The sequence below is a fragment of the Laccaria bicolor genome, genomic scaffold, assembly GCF_000143565.1.
Source record: "Laccaria bicolor S238N-H82 LACBIscaffold_21 genomic scaffold, whole genome shotgun sequence".
NCBI classification, from domain to species: Eukaryota; Fungi; Basidiomycota; class Agaricomycetes; order Agaricales; family Hydnangiaceae; genus Laccaria; species Laccaria bicolor.
The window spans coordinates 339,257-361,997 of record NW_001889892.1 but is presented as its reverse complement, the minus strand read 5'-3'; the positions used below and the strand labels follow the sequence as shown (position 1 = coordinate 361,997).

The window sequence follows — 22,741 nt, the reverse complement described above, 5'->3', positions numbered from 1 at the left end:
CCCCGCTTACTCGTTTTCTCAGTTTCCGAAGGAGTCCCTAGCTCTCCTGCTTCATTACCGTCATCCTTTAACTCACCTTTACATGATGGACAAGTTTGGCAGAGCTCGCCGCTGAGACTCTCCGCCGAGTCTCCACATTTTGCACTTCTCAGAAACTTTGCGCTCAGCGATCCTAATGAACACGGTTCTGGTGACGTAGGCTCTTCCAAATCCCGAAGTTATAGTGAGACTATGCTGGGGTTCCCTTCTAAAAAATTTCACACAACTTCGAAGAGAGGCTCAGTGTCATTCGACAATTTAAAGGCAGACGTCAGTAACTTCCCAGCCCTGGAGTTGCCCCCCGAGGTTTTAGACTCGACGCTGTTCAACGGTGACAATCACGAGCCATCTTTGCTTGGTCAATTACTTCCTTCGACCGGATCATCTACCAATCCTACGGATTTGGGGGTTCCTGCCGGAGATAATCTATTATCGTCACCTGGCCAGCTTTTCATACAGAAGATCGCCGCATCATCAACTGTTTCGCGATCTAACCAAAGACGTAAGGCCGTCACTAAAAATCGTCGCCACCCCACCGAATCAAGGCTCAGCTCTCCCGAAATGAACATGGTGCCTGCTCACTGTGCACGCGTCACAAAGGAGGCGACAACGTGCAATCCCACGCACGCCGCGATTCATCAGCCTACGCCCACCATCGCCTTCCACATCTCCCTCGATGAAGAGGCGGGGGATTTGACAAACCTCTCCCTCACGAAAAACCTATCGTCCGTTTTGTCGAACGGCCTTTGGAATAATCCCAATAAACTTGGGCCCCGTACGAACTCTGGCAATCTCCTGGCTGGGCAACATATTTCGACCTGGCGGAATTCAACTTTGCGACCTCACATCGCTGGGGCCCTCGATCGCACATCCTCTGTAGCGCCAACCGTTGACTCTCAACCACTTGAGACCAAGGCCATGAAAAAAGTTGCAAGCCATAAACTGGAGGCAAACGCGCTCAAGAAACGCGTCAGGAAACCTCGACATCAGTGTACTCGGCCTGGTTGTGGTCAAACCTTCACCGAAAAACATAATCTCTACAGTACGTGTTTTGCGTTATACCGTTTATTGCTATCTCTTGCTCACAAGGAGATAGATCATTTAAACTCTCATGACGGTCTTAAGCCCCATCCTTGTAAACATTGTAACAAAACATTCGCAGCTCGGTCCACTCTGAGTCGCCATTCCAAAACATGTGCTTCAAATATTGTTTCTACGACGTAGGCTCAAATTTTGAACTCAAGACTGTGTTCAATGACATTACACACCTCGTACTATTTATACCCTTGCACAATACATACCCCACCTCTTCAATATTCCTGAATCACAGTGGGAGCGTCGAGTGAATGATATTCTATTTCTGGAGTAGTCACATACTGCGAACTTCCTTAAAGTCATCTACAACTACGATTGAATTGTGTACCTCAATAAATTTTCAAAATAAAATACAGATGGGTATACTGGAATCAGGGTATGAGCGAGGATCATCTTCGGCGCGGTCGCACTCACTATTTTCTTCATGTTAATTGCCCGGTGCCGAACGAACACATCACGTTTCACTGCCACAGAGGTGGCTGTTGAGCGTCAAATTATTAGGGACACACTCAACTTTTAACTCCTTCCACGAGGCCATGAAGCCCGAAAGGGACATGGTGCCTATGTCGTCATCCACGATCCAGAGAATCAGCCTTTTTTAATGAGAAGAGAGATATGTTAAATCGCTTGAGACGCTAACCAGTCTTGGCTCTGTCAAAAACCAAACGTCAACGTCGCCAAAGCCCACACATGTCCTTCTTTGGAACCGGCGCATGAGGCAAGGGTTATGATAAAGCTCATGATCAGCGTCGGAACAAGGGAACGATATGAGTCCGGTAACAACACATGTTGAACACCGTTTTACAGGCTGGCAGGTAATGCTTATCGCAATTTCCCTATTGGCTATAATGCGTTCTCATCACCAAAACCGAGGGGCCTTCGAACCGATCTACGGTTCTTCTAATTGGTTTGTTTCCATTAGATACTCAAGCTGTGCTTGAGTCTGCTGCGGCATCCTACAGTCCTTGGATCTTGTGATACGCCCATGTCCAACTTGTCAAGCCGTATGCTTCCGTCATGTGTGAGAAGCCTCTTTCGGTGCCTTTGAGCGAACCTTGGAATGGTCGGAACGGGTGGAGAGCCTTTTGGGGTACAATTTTTGAAAGCCGCAAGCGCCTGTTGATTGTGGGGAGTCGGACTTCAAGCGTGTTTGACGCAAGGACGATACGGCCGATAGGAAATAAGCAGTGTGCCTTTGGGCAGTGCCTCAAGGATGATATTCAACGGCGTTCAACGTCATGTACTAGCATGTACTTGTTTGAGGTTCCGAGATAGGGCCGGATAGATATCTCTGGCAGTAATGCGGAAATGGCGAGTTTACTTATTAGTCGATAAGTAGGGTTCAATACAACCATAGCTGAGACGGCAACTTAGCTCGGTCACTCGGCAGACACAACTATAGTTCGGTTTATGACGCGGAGAAGATAACAATAACCGACTCGAACGGTTCTTGTCGATTTGCTGCATAGCGTGAGCCTGAAGTTGGAGCGCCAGAGGTAGAGGTGGAGGTAGAGGTAATTTCCGGAGCTGTCCCAATAAGGAGCAACCGTTTCCCAATACGTAGTGGAAGATATACATGGATTTTCGTGACCATCCAACTTATCTAAGTGATTTGGCGAACAAAGTGACAATCCAGTCTATCAATCGGAACACAGCCTGGAGAAGCTGGAGCGTCAGATCTTCAGATCCTGTGGGTCATCGTGTGACGGCAACCTAGGTGGCCTTGGTGAATAGAAGAACAGGACAGTTGTGCCGGAAGAGATAACGATCACCGACGTTTCTCGTTAGAATAACTAGCCAGAAGTTTTATTACTGCACCAACCGTGTGCACGAGGGTATGAGCACATACATTATTTTTATAGCATAGTTAGACGACTTAGCTCAATTACTACGCGACCGGTAGGTTGAAATTCTCGGTTTTAGTGGCACCAAAAAATAACGATTAACGGCGTTTCTTGTTAGGTTCGAGCTGGCTAAAGTTGAGTGGTTGTGACTCAACTCAAAGGTCCGGGTAAAGGCTGACCCGGTTGTCCTGTGAGGTAAACATTGCCAAATGTTTACTAAGGACCTTTGGCAGTTGTTTGGCAGCCAATTTGGCGCAGTCCGTCGACGTACTTACTTCCAGGAACAACCTTGGAAGAACCACCATTTTTGACCACAGCCTCGAAGAGCCTTGTTTGCCTCAAGTCTCCACTACTTTTGCTAGAAAGGCATGGGTCCCCTGTTGGGCGAGGGACAAGCGCACGTGGAGCTACGCTGTTCAAAGATAAACTGGGCGTCAAAATGCTGTTATAACAGGTTTAACCGATGGTCGTTACATGTTTCCTCCCCCTTCCTCTTCCCGTTCTCACTTTGTCGTTTTACTTTAGGCCACTCGCTCTTGCTCATGGCCCCCCATGCACGCAACCCTCCCATGATAGTTGTTACAAGCGAGGTTAACAGTCCGGATAACACAGCCCACATTGGGCGGTGAGTCATATTTTTTCGACAGCTATCCGCTCTCCTTGCTAACGCTATGTGATCGACGACAGGTTCGGTGCCAGGTCACGTCCTGACTCATCTTTAGAACCTGAAATCAGTGGTGTGTTTTTCGCAACGATGAACTACCATTGGACTCACATCCGTTGCCTGTTCAGATGCGCACCAAGCAGAAGGTCCCTTTCAATCATATAGCTCGGATGCTCCCTTTCATTTTTCATGTGCGCATCATTATCTATTTTCTTTCAGATGTTCATAGCCCACCACCTTAGCTTCAGACGACAATTCTTTCAACGGCACTGCCTTTCAAGCATCTTCTCAACGATCGTTTCCATTATATTCCAGCCCAGAGTCAAACTTTTCGGACGTTGGCAAGTTTCTATCGTCGCTTCTCTTTTCAGCAAGTAACCTCTACCTCTTGGTGCAGATGAGTCTCCGAGTTCTACACTCAATTATGTCGCCAGTCCCTTCCTTTTTCCTTCGAGCCACTCCAATGATCTCAAGATTACCTCGCCGGGATCCTCTCTCAATGACGGTTTTATCCAAATGACCTTGAATGACACTGCTAGCCCCGTATCTCAAAGCCTCGACGGCATTGGACACCTTCCGCATTCAAGTGATGGGGGAGGTTTCCCTACGTATCACGGGTTAAGACGACCACAACTCGACCAATTGCACTCGCCGCTCACCGTCGAGCTTCCCAACGTTGGTTCGAATAATGGCCTTGGCCTGACCTTAGGCAACGGTCATCCGCCAGCACGGGAGATGTTCTTCGTTGGGCAACGTCAAACTGCATCATACCCACACGCACCCTTATCCCCCATTATCCCCTTTTCTCCTAATCGTCATACGCTTCCCAGCCATGCCCTGCTACCCCTGGACCTAGATATAAGTAATGAGCTCTCCGCTGGGTCGGCGTTTGTTGCAGGAGATCATCCCGAAGACTGGACTCACTCCCTTTCCCTTTCCAGCTTTGGCCCATCAACCCAGGGAATGGATGCGAGTGATGAGCCCCCTCCTGCACCAGAAAGTTACACTGGAAACGGGGTTCACTTCCCATCGCCTCTCGGCTGTGGCTTCCCATCCCTCGGAGTGGACGTTGATCGTGGGGTTTCTGGTGGACCCCATTCTGCGCCAGCGAGTTATGGCGAATACGGGGCTCATTTACCTTCCCATTTCAGCTTTGATCCATCAACTCAGAGGATGGATGCGAGTGATGAGCCGTCTGGTGGAGCCTATTCTGCACCAGAAAGTTACACCATAGACAGGGTTCACTTCCTACCCCATCGAGGCGGTGGCTTCCCACCCCCTGGGGTGGACGTTGATCGTGGGCTCTCTGATTCTGCGCAAGCACGTTACAGCGAAGATGGGGCTGATCACGGACCCTTGGGTGGGCCCCAATCTGCGCCAGAAAGATACAGTGAAGGCGGGGTTCATTTTCCCTCCCGTCCCGGCTCTTGCTTTCCACCCCCTGGGGTGGACGTTGATCGTAGGCTTTCATGTGGACCCTATTCTGCGCCTGCGAGTTATAGCGAATACGGGGCTCACTTTTCTTCACATTTTAACTTTGGTTCATCAACCCAGGGAATGGGTGCGAGTGATGAGCCGCCTGGTGGAGCCTATTCTGCGCCAGGAAGATACATTGAAGAAGGGTCCTCTTTTGCTCCGCGTTCCAGCCGTGCCTTACCATCCCGGGTGGTGGATGATGGTCACGGGCTTTTTGATGCACCTGGTTCTGCTTCAGCAAGTTCCACTGAAGACGTGACCCACTTAGCTTGGCGTTCCAGCTGTAGTCTCCCACCCACGGGTATGGACGCCAGTAATGGGCCCTATTCCTCGCCAGCACGTTATGTTCCTTTGAATATTTCTCCGAGCGATACATCATCTCGCAGCCCCTTCCGAAGCTTCTTCGAAGATGAAAGAAGGGATCCAATGCATGACACTCCAGCCGCTGCTTCGTCCTCCGCTGTTTCAGGTTGGCCTGGTGATACCACGGAACTGTCATTGTCCCACAAGAAGGCGGTTTCAAGCGAAAAGATCCGGATAGCTAGTGAGAAGCGACGCAAGAAATCAGGAAGGTTTATATGTTCTCTCTGTGGAAACACTTTCACGGAGAAACATAACCTTATTAGTATGTGTTCACCTGTATCTCTGCATTTCCTCCTCCAGTCGCTGATGATTCCATGTTTGAAAGATCATACCAACTCACACCGTGGTCTCAAGCCACACCCATGTGAGCGGTGCCCCAGCGCCTTTGGCGTCATTTCCTCCCTGAAGCGACATCGCAAGGTCTGTAACCAGACAAAGTTGACCTAACCTCGGAGCAGGACTCTGTTAACGTCTCGGTATCTCGGGATCATCTATTGCTTCGACATTCTAAGGTTTCTCCCTCTTGCTTCTTATGCTGTCTTTCCTTTTTCGCTGTGCAGACTCTATTCGTCGTTACAATAACTCACGTACCCATATGAACACTAACGCTCCCTCTTAATCTTCAGAGCCATCCGCGCAACCTTCCCTGTCCCTACTTTACACATCCCCCTACTAGTTTCCAGATGGACTGGAATTCCATCACCGACTGCTTCCGTGTATTTCTAACCTGCATTTTGGCATTCTCTTCTCATCGTCCGTGTATTTTTATCGCAGAGTGACTAAGTCACCTTATAGAATCCTACGTTATGCATTATGTTAGTAATAATTAACGTTTAACTGTTGTCGTATTGCGCCCTGTAGGATTCAAGCAGACGAAACTGAGCAAGGAACCGTTGCGAAGCCTGCGGGCTACTTGTGATAGTAGAAAGGAGGACATGGTCCCGTCGTCATCGGAAAGGAGGAGTCCAAGCCAGTGGATTTCTTTGCAAAAAGCTATGAGAATAGTGAGCCCGTAGGTAAGTACTGCGGGAATCGCAAGAAGTAAGAGGAACCTTTCGAAGCGCAAGGGCTGAATGAAGACTCACGGAACACAAAGATTATGATGGATATCTTTGAAATTGGGAAGAAATCTGCGCAGAAATCGCTGGCTGGCGCTGTGGTCAATGAAATGTTAGGAGAATAGGCTCCTGGAGGGAAGAATAGAGGGCGAACGGAAAAGCATCCAAAGGGATAGAACAATATGACGAGGACCGAGATGGTCAACCACAATACACATCATTAACATGGCTATACCCATCCAATAGGTAAGCATATCGAGGGCACACTGAACAGAAATCGACTCACGAAGAATGAATAGTCCAGCAACTATCTTGGCGACACCTGCGTCCTTTCCCGACGGTCGAAACGATCAGTCTGGTCAGTTGTGCGTGAATCAGGATGCTCGAACGTGAGCCTGAGGGAACCATACAAGGCAGTAAACCATGCCATCAACCTCAAAGTCCATCCACGTATCAAGGATCAAAGTAGCCTGCATTCAATGTGCCACGTCACAGGTATTGGCAAGTCTCAAGATCACGCAAAGGGCTGAGGCGATTGAAAAAGAAGAAAGGTACACTCGCAGAGGATGAGGATACGGAAGACGTACAGATAGGACATTTGGGAAAGGAGCAGATAGCGAAGATAGACAAAAGATAGACGCGACTCGTGGGCCGAAGTTTGCACCATGCTTGTTCTTTAGTTTCTGCAGCATCGCTCGTTGAAACCTTGACAGCTTGAATTAGCTTATAGTAACGACCTTGGAGTAACCACTCACCTGATGCTGAAAGGCAATGATGGGGTTGATCGACAGACGCATCAGCTTGAAGTTATGATATGAAACGGACAAAATACGGCTGAAAGCTCTCATCAACATCAGGTCCTTGAAGCTCGAGGTGTGCGCTCGCTAAATCTCTTAAAGACTCATCAAGCCCACAAGGAAGAAGCCCATCAGGGCACAAACGATTCACCATTAAGGGAGGGTAGAAGAGGACAAATGAAGTACATTCGTGCAGACGAGTGGTCTACACCAGTCTTTATGGTTACAAATACTATGCACAGAAAAAGACCTCATGAGCACAAAATAAACAAGAGTCCAAAAGACAACAACGCACGATGAACAATGAAAACAGTCGGGGAGTGCAGGATCGAAGCGAAAGATGAGGACAAGGACCAGTTACTTGATTGGCGCTTCCTCCCAGGTAGATTTGTTGGAAGCTCTAGCAGCCGCAGTCCCTTCCTCCATTTCATGCACCGTCTTGTTGCCGCTGCCGCTGCTAATGGCTTGCTGTGGGAAGAAGACGGCTTCTTTCACCGGAGTTGTCCACACCTTGCTGTTGCCCCGAGATTGACTGACCACGGCGGATACCAGAATGGTAAGCCAATAGATTAAAACTTGGGAAATGGACGTAAGTGCGGCGATCTCCTTGAAGTACAGGCAGGGGCCGAAATTGACGACTCACGGAACACCCAGATCACGATGGATAATTTTTCAATCGCGAAGAACTCTGTGCACCAATCGCTGGCTGGCGCTATTTAGATTGATGTTAGGAGCGATGAAATCCAGACAAGTGGAGGCGAACAAAAGAGGACACTACATCCGAAGGGATAGAAGAGTTGGCCCCATTGCATAACAAGGATTGAGTTGGTCAACCATAATACCCATATCACGACTATGCTCAGCCGATGGGTAAGATAAACAGAGGTATAGAAATCAAAGTCACTCACGGAGTACGGACAATTCAACGGCTATCATGGTGATCCCGGCATTTTTTCGTATGGCCGAAACGATCAAGCTAAGTAGTCGTCAATTGATTAGGCATTAGGACGGTCTTAGGATCAAGCACGTACAAGACGGGGAACACCAAAGCAGACAACCCGCCTGCAAGGAGCCCAACAATCTCAAAGTCCAACAGCGTATCTTGGAATGAAGTGGCCCAATATGCCACAAGCCCGATGTTAGCGAGACTGAAGGTCAGGCAGAGGGCTAGGCAGCCGGGAATGTCAGGTGGTATTCGAAAAAAGAAGAAAGAGACTTACAAAAGGTCAAGTTGCGGAAGATATAGAGATATGACGACATTGCAAGTAGATATGGCTATTGCTGGGAGAAAGAAAGCAAGGGAGGGCGGACAAAGGCTGCCTTTCGTTGGGGATCAAGACTTATATAATTGCTTTCTCTTACAGCTTCTTGATCCCATCGCATCAATCTTTGACTTTCTGTACAGCATACATAAGCAGGTGGCAAATTTTGAGAAAAAAGCGTTTACTGCACCTTCAAGGGCGGGCGCTCCAACACATCTTGATACAGGGCGTAAATGAGACTGATTATGATTGCCATTGGCAGTACCGTCAAAGCCAACAGTTGACCAGATTCAAATATTCACCGCTTCATCGGATCATCAAGTTCAGAAGCAAGAACTCTGCTCGCAGAGTAAGCACACGTCAACATTATATTTCGTCAGAGTCCGCGCCCACCTCGATCTAGAACACGCCTTATTAGCTTGTTATAACCCGCGGAAGGAAGGACTCCTTCTATCTACAAAGCAGGGCCACATGTCAACACCGTATATAAGGAAGAATTGGTTCAATGGCCGCAAATGGGGGTACACACAAAGTTGCTGCGTTGTTTGGATGCAATGCCTCTTGTTCTTGTTCTTCAGTCACTGCAACCCTGCTATAACTGAATCGACCATAGTAATGAGATCTGAGAGAGAGCTGATGGGTCTGATACTAGTATGGTTTTGGAGGAGGACGTACGGTCTGGTCCCCCCGAGCAAGCGATGGCTTATGAAATTTGATAGGGAATGAAAGTGAATACGACGTCTACATCCGTCTAGCGTCTAAAAAAGAGTCAGATAAGATAACTGTTGCGTATCATACAGAAAAAGGGAAGGCCAAGAAATTCGTATACACAAATAACTTGGTTGTGCAAAGACTATGCCCGAACTCAAAGAAGTGCGAACAAGGTCTGAGCGTTCAATAAGCTCAATTTGGGCTTGCCAAGCCAACCAGCTGTTTTGAACGCTAAGGGATGGTGGGTGGGGTCAAAAAAATTTTGTGAGGTAACCGACAGGTACTTTCTTAGCGTCAGAACCAGATCCGAAGGTGATGGGAGAAGCACTCCCAGAAACGCAGACATTCATTGGTGCCTACATCTGGGTAAGACGTCTGGTTCTGACGCACACACGTTATCTTATCCTAAGATGAGTTTGCACTCGTGCCTCATGCTTACTCATCACGGAATAAGATAACTGTTGCGTATCATACAGAAAAAGGGAAGGCCAAGAAATTCGTATACACAAATAACTTGGTTGTGCAAAGACTATGCCCGAACTCAAAGAAGTGCGAACAAGGTCTGAGCGTTCAATAAGCTCAATTTGGGCTTGCCAAGCCAACCAGCTGTACCAACCCGAGTGTAAGCTCACGCCGGCGGGTTGGTGAGGCAAGGAAGAGCCAAGCTGGCTTCCCAAATGAGCGTCACTCGGAGAAAGGGTTAAGGTAGATAGAATTTACAAAAGTTGGATGGACAATAAAGAGAACAAGACGTTAAGGTAGATAGGATTTACAAAAGATGGGTGGGCAATAAAGTAAACAACATAGTGATGAGTTAAGGGGTGGAGTTATCAAGTAAGGAGGAAGGAATCTTGTGGGCAATACGAAATTCTTCAAATATAGAAGCGAGACGGTCGAGCTGTGCTTTATTATAAGCTTTTGAAGTGGACATGGGCAAAATTTCGTCCATACGGCGCCAGTACAGTAAAAACGCGAGGGAGGTCCAGCCCCCGGTGGCGGCGACGATTTCGGGAGGTACCCCGGCCAACAGTAACTCAACAGCGCCGCCAATACGGAAGCTGTGGCCCAGGATATGAGCGAGCATGGCAGAGGACCAAATTTTGGTAACGAAGCTGAGAAATTCATGCTTGAGGAGGTTTTTGGGTTCACCCGATGCAGAGACATAAGCAAAGAGGGTGGAGGAGGATGGGATAGAGGAATTGACGTCGAGGTGGTTTTTGAAAGCAGAGACAGGGCAGAGAGGGTCGCCATCACGACGGGCAGTGAGGATGACAGTGGCCCCAAGCTCTTTAGTTGTTTTCGTCCATGGGATGTCAAAGCTTGCCGAGCGGGCACCGTCACGCAGAACACGAAACAAGATTCTAATGAATGGTAAGAAAGAGGGAGTAAAAAGAAGAGTAAGAACGTACTTCGTAGAGCGAAGTACATGATATTTCGGGTCAAGCGCCCTGGCAACAGTGAGGGTAGTTTCCCCCAGACGACGACATCCAAAGAAGGTCACGAGAGCGACAGCCCAAACGGCAGCATGGAAGGGGTCAGAGAGGTTCAAAGCGCGACGCAGGCAGGAAAGATGCTCAATGGAGACGGGGGAACGGAGTGGGCGTTTGTGCTTCGTACCCTCCTTATTAGCTGAGATGCGAGCCAAGTGCACCCAGGTATCATCACCATGCCAAGGCGCATGGTTCATGACATGCCAGCTGCGTAGGCCAGCCAACCATGACCGAATGGTGTTACCAGATTGCAGACCTTTGTATTCACCAATAAAGGCACATAGCAACACATAGTCAGCAGGCATGCGGTCCTCCTCTGAGATCCCCCATTTGTCACAAAACTGAGTAAAACGGAGAGGGCCAGCAGCATATGTTGACTTGGTGTTAGGAGCCAAAGCTCCTCGAACAGCCATCAACGCAGAGTCAACGAGGGCAGGGGGTAGGCGCTGGGTTATGTGATGCTGATGACGAGAACCAAAAGGCGTGTGCCATGAGAAGATACGGTCAGCGGCAGGAACATGGGGACGGAGTTCATTGTGGGTGATAGAACGGCCAGCATGCGGTTTACGAGCGCGGATGGTGCGTGAAGAGGAGCCAGAGATCACAGGAGATGGTTTTGGTAGTGGGTGGAGCACAGGACGGGACTTGGAAGATAGGTTGGCAGAAGTGGAATCGAGGGTAGAATCGAGAGAAGGTGAGACAGGAGGAGGACGTTGGAAGGGGTGAAAGGAATTTCGAGGACGCGTGGGGCGCGGTGAGATAGAGATGTGAGATTGCTTCTCACCCACGGACCTCTCGGCGACACAAGTCGACGATGTAAGCCTTCGGTTGAGACTAAACATAGAGAAAACAACCAGATAGCTCCTCTGGGAGCTTAAAAGTAGGGAAAATCTGCTTGCCAGCCTCCCCCGGTTCTCCGCGCGAGATGGGGTCAGCTGGATTAGCCTCGGATTCAATGTAAACAATGTCTGGAGAAATAGAGAGATCGGAGAGGACAAGATAAGTACGGCGCAGAGAGAGGTTAATGTGAGAGTTAGGGCTGCGCCCCTTCTCCAACGCACCAATAGTACCCTGGTTGTCAGAGTGGATAAGCAAACGGCAGTGTTGCAAACCCATATCTTCCAGGAAATAAGCAAGCAGCTCGATGGCGAGAGTCTCGAGCCAGCAGATATCACGACCAGGCACCTTCCAGATGGGAGAAAGCTGGAAGGAAGCCCAATTGCCTCCAATAATGATGCCAATTCCCCAGGATATGGAGGCATCAACATACAAGCCAAAGTCTTGCAGAGGACCACGGGGGCGCAGAGGACGAGATACGCCACTGACCTCAAGTCTCTGGAGCCACCAGGAGAGATCGGTCATCATGGAATGAGGAGGGTGTCTTGTAAGGAGTTCGTTGTTATAGAAGGAGGACGCAAAATTAGAAAGCGAGGGAAGGCGCGAGCGGCCATCCATGTACACAAAGGCAACATGACAAAGGGACCCATGGATTTTTTCGACATCAAGCAAATGGCAGGGACGGCTGTTGAAATCGTTGAGAAAGCGTCGCACGCGCTCGTGGAACTTCAGCCGCTTCTCTTCAGGCAAGCTAACGAGCTTCCCAGGAATGTCCCAAAGAAAGCCGATGAAGGTGGTGACAAAAAGGAAATGGTCGTCTCCTTTTTGATCGTGCCAAGGCACACCCAAAGGGTCGATACGGCGCAGCATCTCAGAACGGTCGTAGTCGTAAAGAAAGTCACCGTCACGAAATTTGCCACCAGATGAAGGAATACGGAAGACTTTAAGATCATCCTCGTATTTGGGAACAGGGAAAACACCCTCTCCCCGCCAAATATCCACAACAGCGTTAGCAACCATACCCGCATTGCTGCTAGCACAAGCGGCACCGAAAGGGTGCGCATGATCAATAAAGAACTGGCCAGGGGTACCCTGGACAACCAGCCACGGCTTGTGAGAAGGCAAAACAGGGCAAGTACGGTGGAACTTCGCAATGTCCAGAGTACAAGCCTGAGTTCCTGGAGGGGCAAGAGCAATCTAGAGAGTGTGGGTAAGCACGAGGTGTGGAGGGAGCAGGGACGAGGCAAAGAGGGGCAAAGAGATGGAGAAGTATAAACCAGCACAAGGCGTGCAAAAGGACGGTAAGAAAAGGAAGAAGGAATAGCAAAAGGAGAGAACATGGTAAGAAAAAAGGTAGTATGTAAAAGAAATCAATAAAGAGAAAGGGCGCATGGAACACGCAAAGGAAGAGGAAGAGATGGAGAGGGGCACGAGACGGACACATGAAGTGCTCGACTGTAGAGAGAGGCGCAAGAGCACAAGGGAGCATAGGGAACTCCAAAGGGAGTCCAGAGACAACGAGAAGACGGACGTCGGAAAGACAAGGAATGCGCAAGATGCGCAAACACAAGAAAGCACAAAGTGCACAAGAGTATCAAAGGAGAAAACCCGAGACAGCGCATTAAGAATGCAAAAATCTCAAAATGGATGCTGCAGCAAAGAAGAAAACACCCGACGCACAAAACGCAAAGGGGTGTGTTATAAAAGGCGGAGAAGGGGAGGGGAAAGGAACTGATAGAGGGAGACTCACGATTTCGGCAACCTTCGAGGCCAAATCAAAACGTGTTGGAAAATCTCCCTTGTGGATATGTGAATTGACGGAAGGATGCGACTTCAAAGCCTTAGAAAGGTGTCGGCAAATCCTAATCTTGTCAGGTGTGCTGGGTTGCTGTGGCTGGACGTCGACAACAAAGGGAGAAGAGAAGAAAGGGCCGCGTAGAATAAGTTCCACCTCCTCACGAGAGAAGGGGCCAGACATCCTACCAGCCAGAAGCTCCTTATCCAAATAGTCTTGGATATCCTGCAGGTAAGGATAAGTAGAGGGGTTGTTAGGCAAGATGACGGATTCCATCAATGCCGGCATGTGTCCAAGAGGGAAACCACGCCGTAGGTTGTCAGAAAGGAGGGGGTAGACAGAAGAGAGGCCATGCTTGAGAAGGAGAGAATCGAAAACTTCGGGATGATAAGGGTGCGTGATGCGCTCGAAAATGGAACAATGGTGTGGAGAAGAAGACGGAAGCGGGAGGCGAGGAACAACAGAAGGGGAGAAATCAGTGTAAGATAAGGGGAGGGGACATGCGACAGTGAATAAATCTTCAGGCGGGTTTGGTGCGACAAGTCCAGGAGAGGGCGTGATGGCCTTTGCTGCCACAGAAGGAGCAAAGGTGAAGGCGGTCGTCCTTATGGAGGGAGGTGCATTGGGAGGCAGCCTCAGTGCCGCGGACGTTCCAGTTAATGCAGAGGATTTGGTTGTCGGGTGTGGCGAGACCATAGCCTGGGTTGCATTTTGCCCATACAACTTTTCCGTCGGCAAATTTTGGCGGGGTGGTGGCCTTGAGGTGGAAGAAAACGGTGTGCCCCTTGTGCGCGCAGATGAGGCAGACGGCCGTAGGGGAGGACTTGCCGCTGCCTGAGGGAAAGGGCTGAGAAGAAGTCAGTGACTGGGAAGGACCTCGTGGCAGGGTCCTCTGGGAAAAGGAACCACCTCCCCGGGAGGACGGAGCCGACCGCCCAAACGCCGGTTGGGAAGAATTCACGAAATCTTGAAATTCCTTGCGCAACTTGTGACTTTCCTCAGTAAGATCGTGAAATTCCGTGCGCAACTTGTGACTTTCTTCAGTAAGACCGAGAGCCTTGTCGTAATCCGTCGCACTAAATTTGAGATGGCGACTTCGGTGGTCTTGGCGAAACTCGAGCTCCATGGTCTTCCAAGCGTCGTATAACTCGTCCCTTTTGTTTAGCATGTTAAAAAAATTAAAATGCTTTTCAAACCACGTAGCGTGTTCCCCCTCACTACCCAGTTTGTCCCTCGAGACCTGGAAGCTCCACATATTGGCAGCAGCCTCAGTCCATTGACTACAAGTGAGGGTCAACTCCTTCCCAAAGCGGGTGGACAATTTTTCTATATTTAGAATATAAGTTCCCTTGATTTCTCCAGGCGCAGGGTTAGATTTGACAGTAGGCAGGGTTGATGCCTCATCAACCAGGGCCCGTAAATTCCGAGTAAGGAAGAAGGGGAGGGGAACTGCAACACAAAGTTCAGTGTCATATAGAGACTGTGGGAATTCAATGGGAATGGGTTCCCCAACCACTCTCTCGACATGGTTGGAACCATCCATACAACGCCTTTTAGAGGCCCTGGCATCCTCTGCAAGGATGTCGTCGTCCTTCCTCTTCTTTTCGTCCTTGTCTTTCAAATCTTCGTCCGCAAGATACTTAGCCAGGCTAGTATAAACAAAGTCACGGACGGAAGCAAAGAAGGCGGGAACCCTTAATCGGGCAAGATCCTCGGGATCAATGGTGATCAACGAGGCTGCTTCTGATCCCGGTTGAGGATGGGCAGCTGGGTCTAGAGCATTATTCAATGTCTTGGCAGATCTGGCATCGTTGTCGGCCTCGATCCTTTTATTCCGTTGCAAGATATTGGTAAGAGAGAGATTCTTCAAAAGCTGGATAATAGCAGGGGAGGTGTGGGTACGCGGAACACGAGGCGGAACGCTGTCGGTAGTCGTACGAGACTGCACATTATCGGTAGAGGCCGCAGGAGCGGTCGAAGCAGTACCAGATGGAACAGTGGGGGTGTCAGCCATCAGGAGAAAACGTCGAAGGTCAAAAAAATTTTGTGAGGTAACCGACAGGTACTTTCTTAGCGTCAGAACCAGATCCGAAGGTGATGGGAGAAGCACTCCCAGAAACGCAGACATTCATTGGTGCCTACATCTGGGTAAGACGTCTGGTTCTGACGCACACACGTTATCTTATCCTAAGATGAGTTTGCACTCGTGCCTCATGCTTACTCATCACGGAATTGCAAAATTTCGGCCGTGAACTGGCGACTTACATTGAAGTTAGAGACCAGGTTACAAAAGTAGCCTATCATTTGTGGAGAGTAAGACCTCGGCGTCATGAGACTCGAGAGCAGGTCGAAAGCGGTTGAGAGTTGGTTGTTGGTTGGTTGAGAGCAATGTCACATGGTCATGTCACGGCCCACTCACCGCCGTGGTGTTGAGGCCAGGTTCAACAGTCAACTTGAAGACGCTAACGCATGAACTTGTTGACAAGCAAGAAAAGCTGGTGACGTGCTGTATTGGGTCTGAAATGGGGAAGGTATGTCTCCTTACTCTTTCCTTTGTCTCCTGTTCGTGTTCAATGACTTTTTAAGACGTTTCAGGTCTGTCGGAAGGGTCGAATAATTCCATTCCAACGTAATGGAGACCTACATACATCTCGATGGCAAATGGGCGACAGGCAAACTTCGACATCCGCATCCCAGTGCCCGAAGCTACTACACGTCTCCCACAACTGAGCGGCCCTACATGCTTTGAGTTATAAGTTTGGCAACTCCTTCGTATATATCGTTCTTTTCTCCAACTGACCTCGGTGACCCAGACAAGGATGTGTACCTTTCAACCGATTCCTCTCGAGATATTGGCGAAATTTGACTGCAGATCAATAAAGTGGTACCCCTGCAGTTAACCGCACACCGATGTAACCACCAACACCCAACCCTCCTCGTCCTCTCGTCTCTTGAAGAGCGACTCTGGTGGGCTGGCCTCCCACTAACAACACCTCATTTCTCTCGCCACCCTCGCATGCGTAGTGAATCCGACACGGCACTGGAACCGCCTACATGGGACGCAGATTTATCCAACAACAACAGCAGTTACAGGAGGGCAGTGCGCTTGCCCTTGACTTGGATTTGCAGCAGCAGGAAGACGATGGGACGGTGAATATGAGTGAATGACCTGTTTCCTGGGTCGCAGACATATGGGAGTTCTTCACATCAACTATCGATGAATGAACTCACTTTTGGTGGTGGGGGTCCCTCCTCGAATTCCATTTCCGATTCAAATTTAAGTTAGGCGCAAGGGGGGCAAGCGGGTTCCTCTCCCCCAACTCCTCTCAACTCTGACGATCAAAATTCCATTTGGGGAGGCCTTCACAGAGTCATAGGCAACATCATCGTAGACGCGCCTTTCGCCGAATTATCATCCGCCTTCTTCGCATGGTTATGGCCGTCATCATCCGCTGAGCGTCACCGGGAGCACAAGTGGAGGATCTTGTTCCCCTCTCTCAGATTTTCTTCCTTCCCAAAGCGGTTCCGGTCCTGGTTCTAAAGCGAACAACGTCTTGACAACGTCAACGCCTCCTTAGCGTGTCCTTTCACCCCCTGTTTTCTCTCTGTTGTGAAATACAAACTCAAGCCCGACCCCCCTTTACTCCTCTCCAGTGAGATCAGAATGAGGCGCGGAATGTGCCCGTCTACAGGAAGTCAGGCGGGGTATGCATCTACGACGTCGCCTATACAAAGTCAAGGTCAGAGTCCGTCTCTGCAAAGAGCTAGGATCTGGTGGCTTGAAGGGGGAGCAGGATTTTCGGTGGTGTTTAGGTACAGTGGGGGTTTGGGTGTGGCTGTGGGTGGGGTTGGTCTCTGAGTGGGTTGAGGGTGGCGATGCAAATCGGGTATGATGATGATGCTATGACCTTGATGGCGCATCTACTTCTACAACTTACCCTCAGAAGACGAGACCCTCCCTCGATGAGAGCCTCCAACAAGACCTCAACAAGATACAAAAGACAAACCCTCTAACAACAAGATTTCTCTTCTCCCTTGCTTGCTACCTGGCAAGAAGGGCGACAAACAGAGCCGCAAAAGTGAAGTGGTATAAGTTGGCTAATACAGTGAATTGAATATTTCGTATTGAACTTTAGGTAGAGACTGCCAAGCATTAAGTACTTGCACATCAGTCTTTCCGAACACCCACCGATAGGCCTACGTACCTCAGCGTATCCTAGGCCACTTAGTGGCCCCTTCCCAGATGGCCTGAAGTGCTTCCAAAAGGAGGTCAAGTTCAACAAGATTGCGAAGGGCAATGTCAAACATCTTTGAGGCTTGTTCGCTGGTTTCTTGAAAAGAAGCGACACTGCCGTCGAAGTGGTAATTGCGATCGACTGCACCTGTTGCCTCACTGGCGAAAGTTGCAAAGAGGGCCCGAAATTTGAAATCGGATTCTCTAACGAACTCAAACGCGCGCCCAGCATGGGAGGGGCCAGAGGGTGATGGATTACGAATGTAAATGATGCCAAATTGCATGTCCTCGCGGCACCTGAATCGCATCAGAGAGCAGTTAAGAGCAAGCGGATGAAAACTCACGAACGCCCCAACCAAGTTCGAATCTTCTCGAGGTTGCCGCCGCCTCGATGAGAATCAAAGCTTGGAGCTGCGACAACAAATAGAGGCTTCAAGCCCTCCCTTTTTACGGACCAACAGCGCACTTCAGTTGTAGCCTGTTCATCACTGCCAAAATTCGTTATTTCAGCAGCAGAGAGCGTGAGTAGCTATAAGTCATATCATCATCTACTTCCGTAAGATTCAGGCCAGCGACATACTCTCTCGTATGAGGTCTCCGTTTCGCCAAGCAACCTGATCGTCACGTTAAGTCGTTGAGTAACACAATCCAAGGATTTAAATGGAGATCGCACATGACCAGCTCCTTGACATCTGCTTGTAGTCTTGCACCCACGGCGGGGACTTGTGTAGGTGAGTACTTATGATTCATCAGCGGTCACGTTAAAAACTTACCAGAGAGCTTGTTACCTCTAGAGGGTGACGGAGGAGCGATGTATTTGTTTATAAATTTGTCGACAAGATCAAAGATGCGTCGGGTAACAGAAATTGCCCTGATGGCAGCAATTTGAGCATCAAGCTCCTTGCGCGGAAAAGAATCGTTGCTAGAAGCTTGTTTTAAGCTTTTTAACAACTGGTTGAGACTATTTCGCAGCTGCGGACCCTCCTCGGTACTAGGAATAAGTTTCTCCAGTTCCTCTTGTAATTTTACAAATCGATCTTCCTTGATGATTGGTACGATCACATCCCAGGCAGATTTCTGAGAATCCTCGAATTTACGAACGGTCGATCCGCCCTCGATCATCTCCTTCCAGTAATTCTCTTTGAGGTGCTCGGTCCGCTTCTCTCCGTCATCCTGGTAGACATCCGACCACTTTGTCGTGCAGATAACCACCCGCTTCACAGCGTCTTTCCCGCACAGTTTCTGAAAGACATCAAGCTTCGGAGTTGATCCCAGCTTGCGTGTCAATGATATGTCATGAAGGTAAACAATGCCAGCAAGCTTCGCCTCCGCTTTATGCCCATGACTGTCGCGGGAGTTAGTTTCAAGCCAGGAATCTATGCCGCGCAAGATATCAGCATAACCATCGGCAGTATCGACTAATCCAGGGGTATCCACGAGAACCAATCTTCCGTCGTTCAATAAATCACTTTGTAAAGAATCGATGACGACTGGGAGGGGCCTGACCGTGCATGACTCAAGGTCGTGACCGACGGTTGTTACCTCCTTTCCTGCGATGAGGTTGATGAACTAGAGCCGTGAATTCTCAAAGAAAAAGGTTGTTGAAGCATGAAACTCTTACTGTGCTTTTTCCTGCACCGGTTGGACCCATCAACCTAAAAAATATTCAATATCAGACTACCGCCGAGCGGGTTGGAGACGGTAACACACGGAATGATAACATCGTTAGCTTCCTGCTTCCAGTTCAACGTCGGCATCACTTTAAAGTTTAGGCCTTCGCGATAAACGAGAGAGCGATGCTGGAGGTCAGCAATAAATGAGAGAACGAGGAAACCGTGTTGAGAGAGGAGCCTCACTATTTTGTGTTATATAGCGTCTGCGGAAAGGCTTGGGAAAGGCAACAGTTCCGCCTCCGTGCGGTGGGGAATTTAAGGTTGGGCTTGTTTGGCAACGCCTTCCGAAGTTCCGACTTGAAGTTGCTTTTATTTGGCTTTTGTAACTGACTCCTTCATTCTTTCTAGTTCGACTTGGTGCAGGGATGGCCTTCATTGTAACAATTTGGCGATTTGATTTTCAATACTATTCGGGACTGCATCATAATCCGCTACCCCCCGTGACTTCGGTTGGACTTTGGCTATCACAGAAGGCACGGAAATAAAGCTCAATATTTGCTCAAGGCGCAAGGAAGATGGCGATGGGCCAGTCAACACATCGGTCGTGACGAGAAGTTACACCGTAACAAGCTTGTATAGTCTGGGTATGTCAAAAATCAGAACTGGGATTTTCGTATAACACAGTCTCTGTGGTTGAGAGGCACATGAGTGAGTTCTATGGGATGTTTTACCTCTCTTACAGCTATATAATTCTCATTCTAGTACTGTTTAGTCTCCCGTTAAAAACCCTCACAACGACGGCAGCTCGAGACTCGTCCGCATACGCATAATGTAATTACCCGATCCAATTCTCTCGCCTGTCATCATCGTTTCCATGAATGATTTCCGTAAGAAGTCCCCACATGCGGCCAGCGGGTGGCATCAGTCGAGATCAGTCGTTTAACGCAGTTCCCATACCGCGACCTGAAACGCCTACCTTGCCTCGATCTGTCAAGATTGGAAAGACTCGTTGCAAATCTGGATCAACGCCGGGCGACACCCCTTCCGAAGCCACGGTCCATCAGTGGAAACACTCAACTCCCATGGTTTAGATTGGACTTCAAATCACACCATTGAAGAGCAAAGATCGGGACTTGGAACACGTCACTTCCTCGTCCCTGATCTGTCCCTCACGCCCCATTTGCAAGCTTCCAATTGACACCGATGATATGCAGAAACTCATGCAATCCTCGTGCCACGCCCCATCTGAGTTCGAGGTTTGAACGCAACGTACAAGCGCCCCACCTCAGGCACGCGATCGGTAATCTACGAGATCTCGCAAGAGGGTGTCCCGCAATCGCCTCCACCCTGCCGCCCTCCCTCTGCACACAGAAAACGTTTTTCTCTCCAAACTCTCCCATCAGTTGAGACGTTGACCAGATACTCTTTCAGACTAGAATGAAATTCAAGGTTGGAAAGGACATTGGCAAGGCGAATTCAATGGAATATGAACCGATGCTGAACGACATAATCATTCCGTAAGTGGTGCCGGCGTCATTGTGGGTTAGGTCTTCATCCCCCCCCCTTCTGATATCTAGTGTAATGGGCCCCTCTGGCGTCGGGAAGAGTACTGTAGGGCTTCAAATTGTTGATTCTCCTTTCACGAATGGGCTAATCTTTCTAGTTCATCAACTACCTTGCAGGCGAAGATATCGTTCGGGTTGGCCATGATATGCAAAGTTGCACCACACAACTTCAGCCGATTGTTGTGAGTCCACCGCATTCAATTCTGTTTCGCGACAGAAGAGTGGTGCTTGTCGATACTCCTGGATTCGATGATACTTTTGCGGCGGAATCAGAAGTCTTGAACCGCATTGCTTCTTGGCTTGCGCATCTGTGGGTTAATGATTTAAAGTTGTGGCAATAATTCTCAACCCATAGAAGCTACAGCGCCGATACGAAACTTGGTGGGCTTATCTACCTTCACGACATTTCCTTGCCTCGAATGAAAGGTACCGCTCTGAGGAACCTTGAGGTATTCAAGAAACTTTGTGGGGATCGGGCTTTGCGTAGTGTTGTCCTTGGTACGACAAAGTGGACGGAACTGCCGGTGGCGTCCACTTCTGTCGAAGATGTTGGAGAACAACGGCTCAAAGAACTTTGTGGCAAATACTGGCTGGAAATGATTGAACGTGGATCAATTGTCCGCAAATTTGAGGACACACAGCAATCTGCGTGGGACATGGTGGACTCAGTTCTTGCATATGATGTGATTATCCCGTATGTAACTCGACCTTTGTGAGAAAGTCCCGTCGCTCATCCAAAATTTTCAGTGTAATCGGCGTGACTGGGGTTGGGAAAAGCCTGGTAGTTACTTTAGATCCTTTTCCCTGTTACCCTGCTGACTACTATAGTTTGTTAATACCCTCGCCGGCAAGCCTGAAGTCGTCGTCGGAGATGATCTTCAATCATGCACCGATAAAGTCCAGCCCGTGACCATCAATCCAAGCCTGGTGAACAGTCGAAAGGCTTCGTATCATGGGAGAAGACTGATCGTCGTAGACACGCCTGGCTTTGACTCTACTTTCGGGGATGATGCTACAACGTTAAGAGGAATCGTTGAGAATTTGGCAACCAGGTGCGCTGGCTTCCAAAGCCTGACAGACGAAACGCTCATAAGATGTCAGATATGGACCAGACATAAAGATCGGCGGAATCATCCACCTTCACGATGTGAACCTCCGACCACACCACGACTTTTCCAAATATCTTGATAAAATTTGTGAACTATTCACCGAACCTAAGACGCTCATCCTTGGCACCACGAAGTGGGGGGCTGACGACGCCAGGCGTGCTGAACGGGAGTGTAAACTTGACAGCCTCATCAACCACTTTTGGGGCAAGCTAATCAAGGACGGCGCAACAGTTCGTAAATTTACAGGCAGCCAAGACTCGGCCTGGGAGATGGTCGAGGCGATACTCGATGATGGTAAAAGCACCCTATGTCGAACGGAGGTCCTTCAGATTCAGGAGGAATTGGTTCATGCGAAGAAGCTCGTTGCCGACACAGAGGCGGGCCAACAACTGCGCTATTGTCTTGACAAACTACTTAGAACCCCAAAGAGTAAACAACTCTCGACAGATTCCCTTTCTATTGAAATGCTCAATCCTGCCCAAATTGCCGGTATTCGTGCACAAATCAAGGCATTGCATATTCCATTCTCTTACCGCGTCTTACGATTCTTCGGAGTACTCGCACCAAAGAATAAATTACTGGGATGAATCATCTGGAGCAGCTAGGTAAATCATAGCCATACACGCCACTGTTCCGCCAACCTTTTCGGCTGACCACTCACTTATTCCCCTCTCAGGGATCGGTGTCATTATCAGCGTTGTGTTCGTCTCGACTCGTCAAAATTTCGGCCAGTACTGATTTGTGACATGTGCATCATGCGTGCCAGTTGGTGGGTGGTTCAGCAAAGGT

At 49.1% G+C, this 22,741-nt stretch overlaps 5 protein-coding genes across 5 annotated transcripts; 3 read left to right on the top strand and 2 right to left on the bottom strand.

The window, feature by feature from the left end:
• Positions 1-231: 231 nt before the first annotated feature.
• LACBIDRAFT_302523 (uncharacterized protein) lies at positions 232-1,263 on the top strand (the record flags this gene model as incomplete). The annotated part of the gene is made up of 2 exons (XM_001883535.1): positions 232-1,081; positions 1,136-1,263. The coding sequence occupies 2 exons, from the start codon at positions 232-234 to the stop codon at positions 1,261-1,263; spliced, it is 978 nt and encodes a 325-aa protein (XP_001883570.1).
• A 6,201-nt stretch (positions 1,264-7,464) lies between these two features.
• On the bottom strand, positions 7,465-8,632 carry LACBIDRAFT_294763 (uncharacterized protein). The gene is made up of 7 exons (XM_001883432.1): positions 8,557-8,632; positions 8,368-8,503; positions 8,245-8,312; positions 8,100-8,189; positions 7,980-8,048; positions 7,632-7,911; positions 7,465-7,568 (listed from the first exon to the last, which is right to left on the bottom strand). Exons 1-6 carry the CDS (start codon positions 8,594-8,596, stop codon positions 7,694-7,696), a joined length of 621 nt encoding a protein of 206 aa, XP_001883467.1. The 5' UTR covers positions 8,597-8,632; the 3' UTR covers positions 7,465-7,568; positions 7,632-7,693.
• A 7,321-nt stretch (positions 8,633-15,953) lies between these two features.
• LACBIDRAFT_302518 (uncharacterized protein) lies at positions 15,954-16,161 on the top strand (the record flags this gene model as incomplete). The annotated part of the gene is made up of 2 exons (XM_001883534.1): positions 15,954-15,962; positions 16,018-16,161. 2 exons carry the CDS (start codon positions 15,954-15,956, stop codon positions 16,159-16,161), a joined length of 153 nt encoding a protein of 50 aa, XP_001883569.1.
• A 1,476-nt stretch (positions 16,162-17,637) lies between these two features.
• LACBIDRAFT_302517 (uncharacterized protein) lies at positions 17,638-19,422 on the bottom strand (the record flags this gene model as incomplete). Its single annotated transcript, XM_001883431.1, has 7 exons — positions 17,638-17,962; positions 18,010-18,194; positions 18,246-18,279; positions 18,339-18,387; positions 18,439-19,234; positions 19,287-19,320; positions 19,376-19,422. 7 exons carry the CDS (start codon positions 19,420-19,422, stop codon positions 17,638-17,640), a joined length of 1,470 nt encoding a protein of 489 aa, XP_001883466.1.
• Positions 19,423-20,859: 1,437 nt separating this feature from the next.
• On the top strand, positions 20,860-22,539 carry LACBIDRAFT_302516 (uncharacterized protein; the record flags this gene model as incomplete). The annotated part of the gene is made up of 6 exons (XM_001883533.1): positions 20,860-20,889; positions 20,942-21,153; positions 21,208-21,537; positions 21,591-21,624; positions 21,672-21,895; positions 21,945-22,539. 6 exons carry the CDS (start codon positions 20,860-20,862, stop codon positions 22,537-22,539), a joined length of 1,425 nt encoding a protein of 474 aa, XP_001883568.1.
• Between the last annotated feature and the right edge of the window lie 202 nt (positions 22,540-22,741).